Source organism: Diplotaxodon limnothrissa, linkage group LG20 (genome assembly GCF_057381915.1).
Source record: "Diplotaxodon limnothrissa isolate DT_005_m linkage group LG20, D_limnothrissa_male_GT1.1, whole genome shotgun sequence".
In the NCBI taxonomy this organism is placed as follows: domain Eukaryota; kingdom Metazoa; phylum Chordata; class Actinopteri; order Cichliformes; family Cichlidae; genus Diplotaxodon; species Diplotaxodon limnothrissa.
The window spans coordinates 31,982,822-31,996,767 of record NC_140615.1 but is presented as its reverse complement, the minus strand read 5'-3'; the positions used below and the strand labels follow the sequence as shown (position 1 = coordinate 31,996,767).

Sequence of the window (13,946 nt, the reverse complement as noted above, 5' to 3'; positions counted from 1 at the left end):
AAAAACACTGGAGGGAAGAGGAGAGCGTCCTGCCTCTGGGGGGCTGCTGCTGTCAGGCATTTCTTTTCCCTGCTGTTTGTGGTGCAGGGAGGTACCTCCTGCTGCACTGCTCATCTCAGATAGAGGGAGCAACAAAATGTGTCCAATTTTAAGATGCATGTCTTGAGAGAGGTTACATGTAAAAGCAGTGACAAAATGTGGAATAAAATCCAAATTAAATATAGATAGATGACCTTCTTCTTTTTCTTTTCTCTCCACAGCGTGAGTGTATCTCCATCCATGTTGGTCAGGCTGGTGTCCAGATCGGCAATGCCTGCTGGGAGCTTTACTGCCTGGAACATGGGATCCAGCCGGATGGACAGATGCCCAGTGACAAGACTCTCGGAGGAGGAGACGATTCCTTCAACACCTTCTTCAGTGAGACTGGAGCTGGAAAGCACGTCCCCAGAGCTGTTTTTGTGGACCTGGAGCCCACTGTCATCGGTAAGTGTCATCACCGCTCGCTGAACACTAATGTAGGAAAATTAAAAAATCTTTAAAGAAAAACTAATGTAATGCTGTTTGCATAGATGAGGTACGCACTGGTACCTACCGCCAGCTGTTCCACCCTGAGCAGCTGATCACAGGCAAGGAGGATGCTGCCAATAACTACGCCCGTGGACATTATACCATCGGCAAAGAGATCATTGACCTGGTTCTGGACAGGATCCGCAAACTGGTGGGTGAATTCAAAGCAGCTAGTATAAAATGTATATACGAATTAAATTATTGAATGAAGTAACTCATGCCTGGTTGTCATCTCTTCCTCTCTGTCCTCAGGCTGATCAGTGCACTGGTCTTCAGGGCTTCCTGGTGTTCCACAGCTTTGGCGGTGGCACCGGCTCTGGTTTCACCTCCCTGCTGATGGAGCGTCTGTCTGTCGACTACGGCAAGAAGTCCAAGCTGGAGTTCTCCATCTACCCAGCTCCCCAGGTGTCCACCGCTGTGGTGGAGCCCTACAACTCCATCCTGACCACCCACACCACCCTAGAGCACTCTGACTGTGCCTTCATGGTAGATAATGAGGCCATCTACGATATCTGCCGTAGGAACCTCGATATCGAGCGTCCTACTTACACCAACCTGAACAGGCTGATCAGTCAGATTGTGTCCTCCATCACTGCTTCCCTCCGCTTTGATGGTGCCCTCAATGTTGATCTGACAGAGTTCCAGACCAACTTGGTGCCATACCCCCGTATCCACTTCCCCCTGGCCACCTATGCTCCAGTCATCTCTGCAGAGAAGGCTTACCACGAGCAGCTCTCAGTGGCTGAGATCACAAACGCCTGCTTTGAGCCAGCCAATCAGATGGTGAAATGTGACCCTCGTCACGGCAAGTACATGGCCTGCTGCCTCCTGTTCCGTGGTGATGTGGTGCCCAAAGATGTCAATGCTGCCATTGCCACCATCAAAACCAAGCGCACCATCCAGTTTGTGGACTGGTGCCCCACTGGGTTCAAGGTTGGCATCAACTACCAGCCCCCCACTGTGGTTCCTGGTGGAGATCTGGCCAAGGTCCAGAGGGCTGTGTGCATGCTGAGCAACACCACTGCTATTGCAGAGGCCTGGGCTCGCCTCGACCACAAGTTCGATCTGATGTACGCTAAGCGTGCCTTTGTTCACTGGTACGTGGGTGAGGGTATGGAGGAGGGAGAGTTCTCCGAGGCCAGAGAGGACATGGCAGCTCTGGAGAAGGATTATGAGGAGGTGGGAGTCGACTCCATTGAGGGTGAGGGAGAGGAGGAAGGAGAGGAGTATTAAAACAAGCATTAACAGATAATAATTGATTGCAATGTGTTCTTGAATGCATTCCAAACAGAAATGTTTGTCAGTTTGGCTGTTAAGACTAAAAACTCCTGAAAATGTCAAGTTTGGCTGTCTTCTAAATAAAACCTCTGTGATGTGAAGTCCTTTGCCCTGTGTTTATTCAACCCAAATACATATTTACAACAACAAAATGATGCAACTCCAAATTTTGAGCTATAATTTTGAAGATTCTGTATTTAAAGCTCAAAGCTTGTCAGAATATATACGTGGATATATTATGTTTTCTTAAACATTAACAATGTCTATTATAATCAGAAGCTGGACAACTAATTGGTTTCAATTTCAATTACTTCAACAGAAACCCAGTACTTTTTTCTACTTGGTGTCATTAATTCATGCGTGAATAATCATCAACAATTTAGAAAGAATATATCAGTATCTCAAAGCTGTTATTTATCAGTGATGAGAAATAAAATTAATTAATTGTGCAGTCTTCTGGTTGCCACATAGTAATTCTCTTTTTTCTACTTTTTACTAATGAAGAGTTAGAATGAGAAGGAATGCAGGGTCAGATTTTACATGAATACAGAAAGGTATTGGGAAGTACTTCTTTAATCCCCCAATAAGCTCTGCAGAGCATCAGTGTAGTCACTTTATTGGCAAAAACATAAATGAAAGACAACTCTTTTAAGTAATGTTTATTGAAAAAACATTCAAACTTTGTCCAGATTTATGCATTTATATCTACCACACTTGCTTTAAGTAGGTACAAAAAAAAGATCAGCGCATGTCTAAGGTATAATTCTGGGAAATTGTTTGATTTCATCCTAAATATAACACATCAGTGTCTGTAATTCAACAGATGCTTAAAAAAAGTATTTAAAGAAAACATCCCCGGTGCTTGTGACACGCATAACCACTTGTATTTAGCTGTGTGAGGCTGTGACGATTCACACCGGCTTGTCCTGCAGCAGAGGACAGTTGTCCACGACTCCTCGCCGGTTCAGGATGTTCCAGAACACTTTTGGTGTCTTTTTTTGCTGCAGCAGGCTTCTGTTTAGCAAAGAAAAACTCAATAAAAAAACCTCTTTATGCTACATGTTCAGCCCCAAAGTAAAGGCCTACAGATTTGTATGTCTTTTTACCAACCTGTCATGTTTGTGCATCAAAGACTGTATATCAAAGATGGATGTAACCACAGTGACGTAGCACAAGTGGTCACCTTCATGTGAAAAACCACAGTTCCTCTTATGGCTGCTTTAGGCTGGTTCCTCAACCGAGTCAGTTAAAATACTGGACATGTTAACAGCCTGCTACAAATAAACACTTTGATTTCTCATTTTTTGTTTCGACCTTTCATAACGAGCTTAATGATGATATCTAAGTTAGCTGTTGGCTGCATATTATTTTTACCCTATTCCTCTGTATTCCTCTTAAAATATATGAAACAAGAAGCACTTCGAGAGCACAACCCTTCGCAAAGGCAGCTCACTCTCTGGGCAATATTTACTTTTAAGGGAATAGTATTATATGTTGCATATATTATATTTTAATATAATATATAATAAAATAAAGTGAAATTAGTTGAAAATGTGAAAATATTTTTGAAGTTTTGTTTTGCAAAAAATAATATTTATTCAGAAACTTTGCACGTGTTCAAGTTGACATGTATTTAAATTGTTATAACATGTTACTGTAACATAAATAACAAATCATAACCATTGTCCTTTACTAAATGTTGAATCCCCATATATCATTCCCTATATATCTTTTTGTTATCAATACAAACAATAGCAGTAAGAAACAGAGTTTTAAACAGATCTATATAACGTTGTTATCACTCTGACTTTCACATCAATCTCTTGACCTTGACGCAGAGGAAAGAGGTCATGAGTGGCATGATATTTTAAATCTCTATATAGCACTTTCTAAAAGTTATAAGGCTTTTTGTCCATTTTTCCACCAATAAATCATTAAGTTCAATCAAGTTGACCTTGAAAACTTTTTTACTCACACACACATGCAATCACTACCAAAAACAACCTCCTTGGTGGAGGTAATAAGAAAACAGCCATCTAGAAATAAGTTGGAGTTCTTACTTGTAAGAATATGCCACTATTCCGACTGCCAGAAGAAATACCAGGACACCCAGCAGCATGGCGATAATTTCAGACGAGGACAAACCAGAGCCTGAAACAAGGATCACACTGTCAGGTCGAAGCAGACACATCAAATGCTGTCAAACCAAATCAATTCATGTTACTGTTGTATGGGGGGTTATGTTGCATACCCATGTCAACGTGGACTTTGGCACTTGTTACAGCTAAACTGACATCATTGGTCAAGGAAACATTGATGCAGTAGACACCAGAGTCATTGAGGAAGTGGTGGAGTACCAGCTGGCACTCTTCTGATGGCTCCACCATGTTGCACACTGAGTGAATTGGCCTCAAGCACTCAGAATCCAAAAGCACACTGCAGACCTCTTTGGGAAGGCTGCAGGAGAAAGAAAGTGAGTAAAATCTAACTGTACACTTTAAAGTGTGCCTATTTTTACTCATTTAGAGGTTCTTGCTTTGATTCTTGGACTCTACTAAATAGCTTTGCACTACCCAGAGTTCAAAATAACCAGTTCTTAATCAGATACTGGTTCAACTGTCTTAAACGTCTTAAATGTTTTAACTTTCTTTCGATTCCCTTTAAGCCAACTTTCTTCTGGTTCTTTTCTTCCGAAGCCAAATTTCTTTTCACAAAGAGAAGGCTTAAATAGGTTTGATAATAATAATAACAACCAAGAACAGAAGTAAAAGGGGGGAAAAGAACATTTGAAACAAAAAAAATAGTGTATATACTGATGAGTGTTATAATGGTTATCCTTTCCCCTAATTTCTTATCACTAAAGACATACATAAAGGCCAAAATCACATATTAGTCATATAGGAAGCTGAGGCCTCATATGGAAGACATTAATTATTCAGCACATTCATATTGTGGTAGAACAGGAGACCTGTAAGCAGGACAAAGTAGACTGGACTTCACATGGTCAAATTGTTTCTGCATGTCTGGATTTTCTTTCTTGTTTGGAATCATATAAGCAGGGACAGTCGTGAATCCATAGTGTCTTAGATATAGTTATTTGCACCACATAATAATGCAGTGCAAATAATTCATGCTGTTATGCGAATAAGATCAAAATCTGCTGCTTTCTAATTAACATGGTTATTATTTCTCTATTTCATAGCCATTTACAATCGACTATAATAAAAAATAGACACTGAAAACAGATTTTAATGTTAAAAAAGGATCCATTTCTCCTGATTCAATTAGTTGGACTTGGTTACAGTATGACAGAGCTCATATCTTAGCAGATCATCTGTACGATTATGTTATCATCCCCTCAAAAACGTCCTGAGGAAGCAGACAAACGTTCAGCTACTCTTCCCTTGGCCTCAGACTCACACACGAAACACTTTGACAGTCAATGTTATCAGGAAGGCTGAGTGCTTGGAGCCATCTGGAGCCTGTTTACAAAGGAGCCTGTGTATAAACCGTTCTTACTATTGGAAATGTTCCACCTCTGTGAATGTAATAAGATGACTAGATTTCCTTTAGAGGCTTTCATTTATTCTGTGGCAGCTTAAAACATGGTGCAGGACCACTCACCTTCCCAGGCAGGTCACGGTGACATCCAAAACATTTTTGTTCATCCTGGGTGTTGCCATCACTGTATTGTCCATGTGTACAATCTCTACTTTTTCAATTCCCTCTGAAAACAAAGACGCAGAGAAAGAATCTCACTGATAATCACCTTTTAATTTGTCTCTGGCTGTGTTTTTTACATTTAAGGAAAAGGGTACAAATAAAACTCACCAAATATTTCTATGCTGGTGCAGAAGGATCCATAACGATATATCACACAATCGTCATCAGAGGATTTTTTGTCGGCATCCCTCTTAACCAGCACAACAACTGGAGCTTGTCCCGTGAGTGTGACTGTGCGCTTAGTGTCTGGTGAGAACAGCCAGAGAATTATTGCACAAACAATTCATACTGGCATTTGTAAGTTGCACCAAAGACACATCAGCAACTTTTGCAAATTGTTTTGGCTGCTGTGAAACAAGATTTGCAACATCTTTAATTTTACAACTGCATCAGGAGCGCAAACTGATGCAAAAGCAAGAAAATGCAAGACAGACAGCTGTTAGGTTAGTAAGATGAAATTTATGGAGTAAGATTAGTTTATATGCATGTTTATTCCTGGATTTCCTTACTTACTTCACTGCTCCTTTAACATGTCGACTCTTATTTTGGTGCGTTTTGTAGCTTCATAATCAAATCACATGGAATAAGGTAAAATGGACTGAGATCTCCCAGCCAGCATGCAAATCGCATGTAAAGATGATAAAGTCCAACACAGCTGTTTGAATTTGCTCAGCTTGCTTTGTACAATGGTGGTGTTTCAAAAAACATTTACATTTGAGGAAATCACTCAATGATCTTATCCTGATCATCTGACAGTTCGCTTGCTGATATGTTTGCCCTTTAACAGGATGCTTTGTTGTTTCTGCACATTTTAATAAGCTCCAGTATTTGACAGGGAAAGTATCTGAAAGTAATAGATATTTAATAGATTCCCAGATATTTTTCTAATCCACTCTAGCCACGTCTGTAGATGGACATGACTGTAAGGCGTGACTGCTGAGTCACTCTCAAGTCATTCAGCGGCTTGACAAAAAGGAAAAGTGACAGACGGTTGAACATTATACATTTAGAATCTAAAATCTTTATCCTTATATAATCTTTTTGAATCTATAACTGCTGGTGTGAAATGCAGAAGTCCAGTGCAGGTTACAAGTTTTTACATCTAACAATGTCATTTAGACTCTTAATGTATGCTAAAATACATTTTTATAAGCGTTAATATCTCTGCCATAGTTTTTAAAGTTTCAGTAATAGCAGGCCGTTCAATTTCAGATTTTATATTTAATGTATGTAATGCAATGAATCACCAGTTCACAACAAAAGACCCTAAAATTTTAGCTATAATATAGCAAAAGAATCCAGCGAACAGACCAATCAGATCACTTGTGAACAGCACTTGGCCACAGTGGGAACAAAGAACTCCGTCTCAAGAGGAAGAGACTGCCGTTTGAGGTTTGGATTTGAGGTTGAGGGACAAGAGGATGATGGAGAGACCAGGTGTATGAAACAACTGTACATAATGCTTTAATGAGAAGTCTGTGTGAGTTTTATGTGTACGAATCCTGCACATGTTTCCTCATGTGTGGCTAAGCTTGAAACATTTATCTTCCAGGAAACTTTTGACTATTTTCATGCAAATGTTGCTCACCTGCTGTCAGCCTGTTCCCCGCCTCTCTGTGAGCTAGCAGCTGGTTGATGGGAGACGGAGTCTTTTCCACAGTTGGCGTTTCCTGGGCCAACTGAGTGTTGGGGGCAGTGGAGGCCTCGTACTCGGTGTTGTCCTCTTCCGTGTCCGAAGGACCAGTGTTGACATTTACACCAACTGACTTGGTGGAAACCAGAACAGGCCCAGCAGACGCCAGTACAGGAGCTTTCACTGCAAACATATTCATTTACGTTCATGAAGGCAGGATCAGTATTACACACATATCTATCTGTCTGCTCTGCATTTCTCTCTCCTCTTCTCCCTCACTCCTGAACCAATCAAAGCAGATGGCAGCCCTTCACTCAGACTCATTCCCTTGTTGGTTTCTTCCCCTAAAAAGATCGTTCTTCCTCCCTTTCATCACCACTTTCTTACTCATAGTGGATCACTGGAGTTCTTTACCTTATATTATAAAACACTTCCTGTATTTGCTCACAGTAAACTTTAATGTTTTAAACTTGTGCTCATCTTGAACTTAACTTCTGATTATTGCTGCTCCTGTCACCAGGGGGCAGCGTTTTACAAGTTGCTGTGTTAAACTGCTTTCAGATGCACATTTTTTCTGTTTGTTTGTTTGTTTTGTTTTGTTTGGGGGGAGGGGGGGGTCTTTTTTCTTTTTAGCTCCAGCCCCATTTGCTTAAGAGATTTTTCCCATTCAACTCCTGAAGAAAGATATGATTAACTAACTGCACCATCTTGTGGTTCAAATAGGTATTACATAAACGTACAGCCTGACCATAGTTTAACTTCATTTGATATCTCACATTATTATTTTATATATAAAATCATTTTGGTTGTTCTTTCATGTTTTGTTGATAGTTTTTAGACATTACATAGTTTTTAGACATTATATACTTTGCATAAAGATTTCAGTTTAAACATGTTATTATATCTATTGCTGAATTTTAAGGAAGCAACATTAATTGTTTTTATTATGGGTATTTGTAAATTCCACTGTTGTATTTGTCACATTTTTAACATGCTGTGAGTCTGAATGACTTCTACCATGACCGCATCTCTCTTGTAAAACAGATTTTTATTTCAATGGGACTTCCAAGTAAAATAAAGAGAATTAAACAAATAAAATGTAGTGCAGTGCTTTGCATTTTAACTACACTTTCACTTTGGCAACCCAAAGGTCGCTGGTTCAATTCCAGCTAGAGACACAAATCCCTTTGGGCAAGGTTGTATCAGGAAGAGCCTCCAGCATAAAACTTTGCCAAAGCAAACATGTGGAGTGACTCGCTGTGGGATCTGGCAAAATTCACTTTATTTTGGCTACTTTATTATGTTTTAATTCATATTTTCACTCCAAATGTTGAATTCATCAGCAAGTGAGAGTTAATGTAATCATCTATGTGCATAATAATACTGACACAGTGTTGACTTGACATTTGAAAAGAAAAAAATGGAAAAAAACAAACCTAAATCTAGAGAATAATGAGAATAATATTTTTCATGTTAGTAAATGACTCAGACTCACTAAGTATTTTTATGATCCTTTAATAACTGTGTGCTACCTGTGGTGCCCGGATTGTTAGATGGACCAGGGGTCTTGGTTGGGGTATCCACTGGTGGGTCACAGGCCTTGTCCGGGATGACCGCCTGGATCACCACTTTAGGTTTGAATGAGCCTGAGCTGATGTAGGTGTGAGTGACAGTCAGCTCTCTGGAAATCAGAGCCCCGCTTGCATCCCCAAAGTCCCAGTTGAAGGTGATGTCTGCGTTGCTGAGGTACTCGCTGGGGTCGTGGAGAGTGATGGTGAAGGCGATCGCCCTGTTCTGGATGAAGCGCATGTCGGCCACCTCGATGTCATTGACTTGATCCAAAGAGACAGCGAAGGGGATTTGATCTGAGGAGGACGCCAAAGCATGATGTTAACAAATAAATGAGCAACAGATTTGCATTTCATGACTATCATGAGAGAACGTGAGAGCAAATATTTCCCCTCACTCCTTTATTTTAGGCTTTATTAAGCAACAAACAGATTTATTATGCTTTTGATGAATGTTTCAGTTAGCATCTTATTATGCAGTGCACTCTTATTTTATTTCATGCATATCTCTACTAAATTATAATTCCACTATTTTGTTCCTTTGCCTGACCTGAACGCTATGTTTCTGTTTTCTGTCTGTTACTAACCAGTGATGGAGAACTGTGTGGAGGCATATCCCAAAGGAATGAACTTCTCTTTGCTGCGGTAGTGGTAGATAACGATGTCCATGGTGTAGGAGCCCAGAGGGATGTCATCTGTGCCGATAGTCAGGGAGGAGGAGGGCCCATCTGCCACCTGCCAGTACTGACCTGCCAAATGAGCAGCAGAAGCCCAGTGAGATAACACTGAACAGATCGTTTAAAGAGAAACTGAAGTGCTTTTCAATGCTTTCTGACTTGTATATAGATATACAGTCATAATAAATCTCAGTACAAGAAAACAAAAGTTTCAGCTTCAAGTTTCTTCACCTCTCTTTAGCATCGTCTGTTACTTTGGATGTTTAAACCCAGGTATTTAAACTCACCTGCCTTCACTACCTCTACTCCTTGTTTACCTTTCCACCTGTTTCCCTCTAATTCACACACATATATTCCTCTTCACTCCAGAGCATCTCCACCACTCCAGGCTCTCCTCCACTTGTTCTCTGTTCTCACTACAGATCACAATGTAATCACAGCCCCACCTTCAGTCCGTCTGCCACTCCCACTGCACACCTCACCACTGTCGTGTTTTCCTCATAGAAGCATTTCATTTTGTTATTCATCTACTCATTTATTAATAGAAGTGAGCTCCTCTCACCCCAGGTCTTCCACACAAACACGTAGGCGGGTTTCTTGTCTTTTTTCACTAGCGTTCCATCAGGGAACACAGCCTCCCAGTCTGTGTTCTGTGTTGGGTATACTGGCTCAGACTCAAGATGCTTTGTTCCTGTAACAGGAAGAGAGATTCTAATAATTTATGATTTCACAAATAAGCCCCTGACATGCTGTTGTTAAATAAGTGATGGTGCAATGTGGAAAGTTATTATAATTCATTACTATTCTTCCTGTGGGGACTGGCCGCTGCAAAACACTTTTAATTGCACTGATTAAATAAATGCATTAAGTCACTGAGGGTCAAACGTGCATGCGTTACCATTGATTACGCAGTCTTCAGCCCAAACCACGTCTCCATCAGGCAGCACCTTTTGTTTGTGTGGAAACTGCAGGTCAATAGTGAAGGTAACTCTGGCTCCAGTCAAAGTTGGGGAATCATTTCCAACATTAAACGTCACTTTTCCTCCTGTCCCAAAGACAGAAATGAAAGTATCTGTCAGTATAATACTTCATTCAGGACAATAAAAAAGCAAATAAATGAATAAAATAAACATCTTTAAAGATAGACAGACAGACAGACAGACAGACAGACAGACAGACATTTAGATTTAGATTTAGATTTAGATTTAGATTTAGAAGAGATAGTTTACAACTGATGTACCTTTCCAAGAGTCTTTGTATCGTGGGTCTCCATCTTTCCAGATCGGGTACATCTTGGTGTTCCATGACGGGTAACGAGTGAAGCGGTTTTTGGGCTCTGAAATATCGGAAATAAATATTTAAAACAGAATACAAACTCTCCTCCATACTAAAGATTTAATTTGTTACTGTGGGTTTAAAGCTTTCTTGTAATTCTCTGTTATCTGGTAGTAATTAAACAGAACGGGTGCCATTAAAGGGAGTTGTCCCAGTGATTAAAACTAACTTTTATAGTTCTCACAAACCTCTTTGTTGTTTCTTACAGCAGCCCAAAAGTCACTGTTGTTATTTATTTATTACTGGAGCTATGATTTGATTTATAAAATGTAGCTGAAGATGGATAAATAGATGAATGAGGGGTTTTGCAGTATGGAGCTCTGATCTCAATCCCTCTCATGTGATGCTCAGCTGAGTGTGTGTGATTAACAGCGTCACATGCTGGGTTGAGTTTGGATTAAACCTATTGGCAGATAAAGACTCTCCAATTATGAATTTAGCCTCAGTTATTTTACAGCAATCACTTTCCTCTTTCAGTCAATTCATGGAAAACCTTGAGTGAACATTAGATGTGTAAAAAGTTTACTCCGGAGCTGAGGCAGAATTTAGTGACAGCCGCTCAACTTTATTATTTATTCAAGTTTTGGGTTTTGTTGCCCATCATTTAGGAAGAAAGCTCTTCAAAGGCTGGATAAGAGGAATTATTACAGCAATCGGTAACTCCCAGCTCTTTTTTATTTACTGTAAGTTTTTAAAGTGAGTGTTTGGCTTCTTGTTCTGCAAAGACTGAATTCTGTGTTATTCATGTGTCATGTCTTTCATGCATGGTTGAGTAAAGAGGTCAGAGGTCACATCTTATTGACCACAACATTGTACCGTTTTATTACACATGACTCTGCATATACATGTCGCTCTTTATGTTACTACACAGGTTGTATTTCTTATTTGTGAAGTGACAAAACATTAAGTTTAAATTCCCTCTCTGAGGAAACCTGTGATCAAAATTAAACAGACATGCTGAAGAAGCTTTTATCAAATATTCACAGATTTCTGTGGAAGTATGCAAAGTAGAGCCATTTTAGAGAGATAATTCTTCATTTGCATTTCAGAAAACTTGTAATATAAAAATAAGATTCTCAGTGTAAATAATCATCTACACAAGTTTCATGGTAATACCACATCTAAATGTTTCTATTTTTACCCCATATTCATAAAATAATCTAAAGAGTTGTGGCTTAGAAACAAGAAATAAATAGATTGTATTATTTTTTTCTTTGTACAGTGAGCAATTTTCTAGTTTAAAAAAAACAAATATGACGGATAACATGAAAGAAATCAAATCAAATTTGTATTCTTCGGGGTTCTGAAGGTACTTGGACATTTAAAACTGTTGTGTGGACAAATGAATTCCATAAAAATGTAACTAAATCTGTGTAAAATACACGTAGTAATGTTTTAATCACTCACATCTACAATCTCAGTAACAGAATGCTACTACTTTACTTCTACTACTTTAAATGAATGGTTCAGTTATTTGCAGAGATTCATATAACAGTACACAATAACATTTTAACACACCCAAAACTCACAACATTATAAAAATAGTCTTCCAGTATGGCAGTAAAATGCCAGTTAAATATTAATGGAGTGTATGAAACTTGGGCATATTTATAATTATTAATATTTCTTCATACTTCAGCTACTTTTACACAGTTGATTTTTAAAGCTTTCTCCAGGTTGTTTGTTCATTTTTACGTTTGTGATGCTGAATCAAAATCTCATCCTAATACTGAAAATTCTCTCTTTAAATCTGAAGATTTCTAATCTAAATCATACGTGACTCTGCGTCTTCCTCTTACTGCTTAAAGCATTTTTAAATGAAAAAGGATTTTCTTTACTCACTTGCCACAGTTTGTGAAGCTGCTGCCACCAGCACCAAAAGTACAGCAGACGTCCACATCATCTCTGTGAAATATCCCGTTAGTGAGCAGCAGGCAACAGAAAACTGGCTTTATAAACGGTCTGATGTTTGACCTCACGTGATGCACTAGCAGCAGAAACGCCTTCTTCCTCCACTCAGAGTTCGGGGCGCCTGAAGCAACAGGCCTGGTGTGCATAGAGTCAAAGCTCGTCTCAGGGATTACAGTCACACCTCCAGCTGGGAAAGAGCCACACGATCACTTAAGGAATGTTTACGGTAATTCCACATTTAACATAGGTTCACAAGTTCACAAGTAAAAGTCTAGTAAGTACTTTCACTCAAATTCTGCATTGGCCTACTTAGCATTACTCTACTAACATCACATTCTACGCTACATTTAAGAGGAAAACATTTCACTTTTTACAGTACATTTTTACAGCTGACATTAGTATTTATTTTGATTATAAAACCTATATAAAACATATAATTTATGTACTTAATTACTCAGACTCGGTTCAGGCTCCAGTTTAGCCAACCTAGATACTAAAATGATACAGTGGCATTAAAGTATCATTAAGCTACATGTCATCTAAGGACTTAATGCATTTTTGCATTGATTTTACTTTTTTCTTAAATTTTTTTATTACCAAGTAATAAACATTAGTGATATTTATTATCATGCTAATGTGGCTTTGTTTGTTTTTTTCAGTTCAGCTCAGTTACAGTTAATTTTCAGTCGACTTCGTCCTTTCAGTTCAGTTTCTATCATTTGAAAATCTTTCGTTTTCAGTTCGACAGCAACATTACAATTGATGTTATTTTACAAATGTTTCATTTTATGAAGGTAACTGACTCCCATATCAGTATTTATTTTACTTTAATTAATTTTATAACCTTATAATATAATTTGTAGTAATTTATGGTCAATTTTTTAAATTTCATCTAATAAAATATTTTTCAGCCTGGATTCAGTATTTAGTTTATGCAACTGTAATAACTATATAATTAAAATAATTCTGCATTAACATGTAACTTCAGATTTTAATTTAAAAATAAAGTTTACATTTAAACAAACATGTCTGAAACTTTCAATCTGTTCATATTCATCAGATTGAGAGAAACACATATTCTGTCCAATCCATCTTTAATTTGATTTATTTATTGTTTGTTTTTATACCGACGCAGAGATAAAGAGAGTCTTTGATCATAACTGTTAAAAAGAGTTCAAAAACATCAGTTGCACACCGAGATTCCAGCACTATAGACAACATTGTGATATAAAATTATTACTAAGTATTCAGATG

The 13,946-nt window shown here is 38.6% G+C and overlaps 2 protein-coding genes across 2 annotated transcripts; one reads left to right on the top strand and one right to left on the bottom strand.

Annotated features, from left to right (window-relative positions):
- Positions 1-347: 347 nt before the first annotated feature.
- LOC146611239 (tubulin alpha-1B chain-like) lies at positions 348-1,800 on the top strand. The gene is made up of 3 exons (XM_085345494.1): positions 348-483; positions 570-718; positions 820-1,800. The coding sequence occupies exons 1-3, from the start codon at positions 363-365 to the stop codon at positions 1,798-1,800; spliced, it is 1,251 nt and encodes a 416-aa protein (XP_085201620.1). The 5' UTR covers positions 348-362.
- A 956-nt stretch (positions 1,801-2,756) lies between these two features.
- pmelb (premelanosome protein b) lies at positions 2,757-12,684 on the bottom strand. Its single transcript, XM_085345593.1, has 12 exons — positions 12,624-12,684; positions 10,687-10,782; positions 10,345-10,491; positions 10,009-10,137; positions 9,357-9,518; positions 8,734-9,066; positions 7,157-7,384; positions 5,677-5,814; positions 5,470-5,572; positions 4,097-4,302; positions 3,906-3,996; positions 2,757-2,859 (listed from the first exon to the last, which is right to left on the bottom strand). The coding sequence occupies exons 1-12, from the start codon at positions 12,682-12,684 to the stop codon at positions 2,757-2,759; spliced, it is 1,797 nt and encodes a 598-aa protein (XP_085201719.1).
- Positions 12,685-13,946: the final 1,262 nt, after the last annotated feature.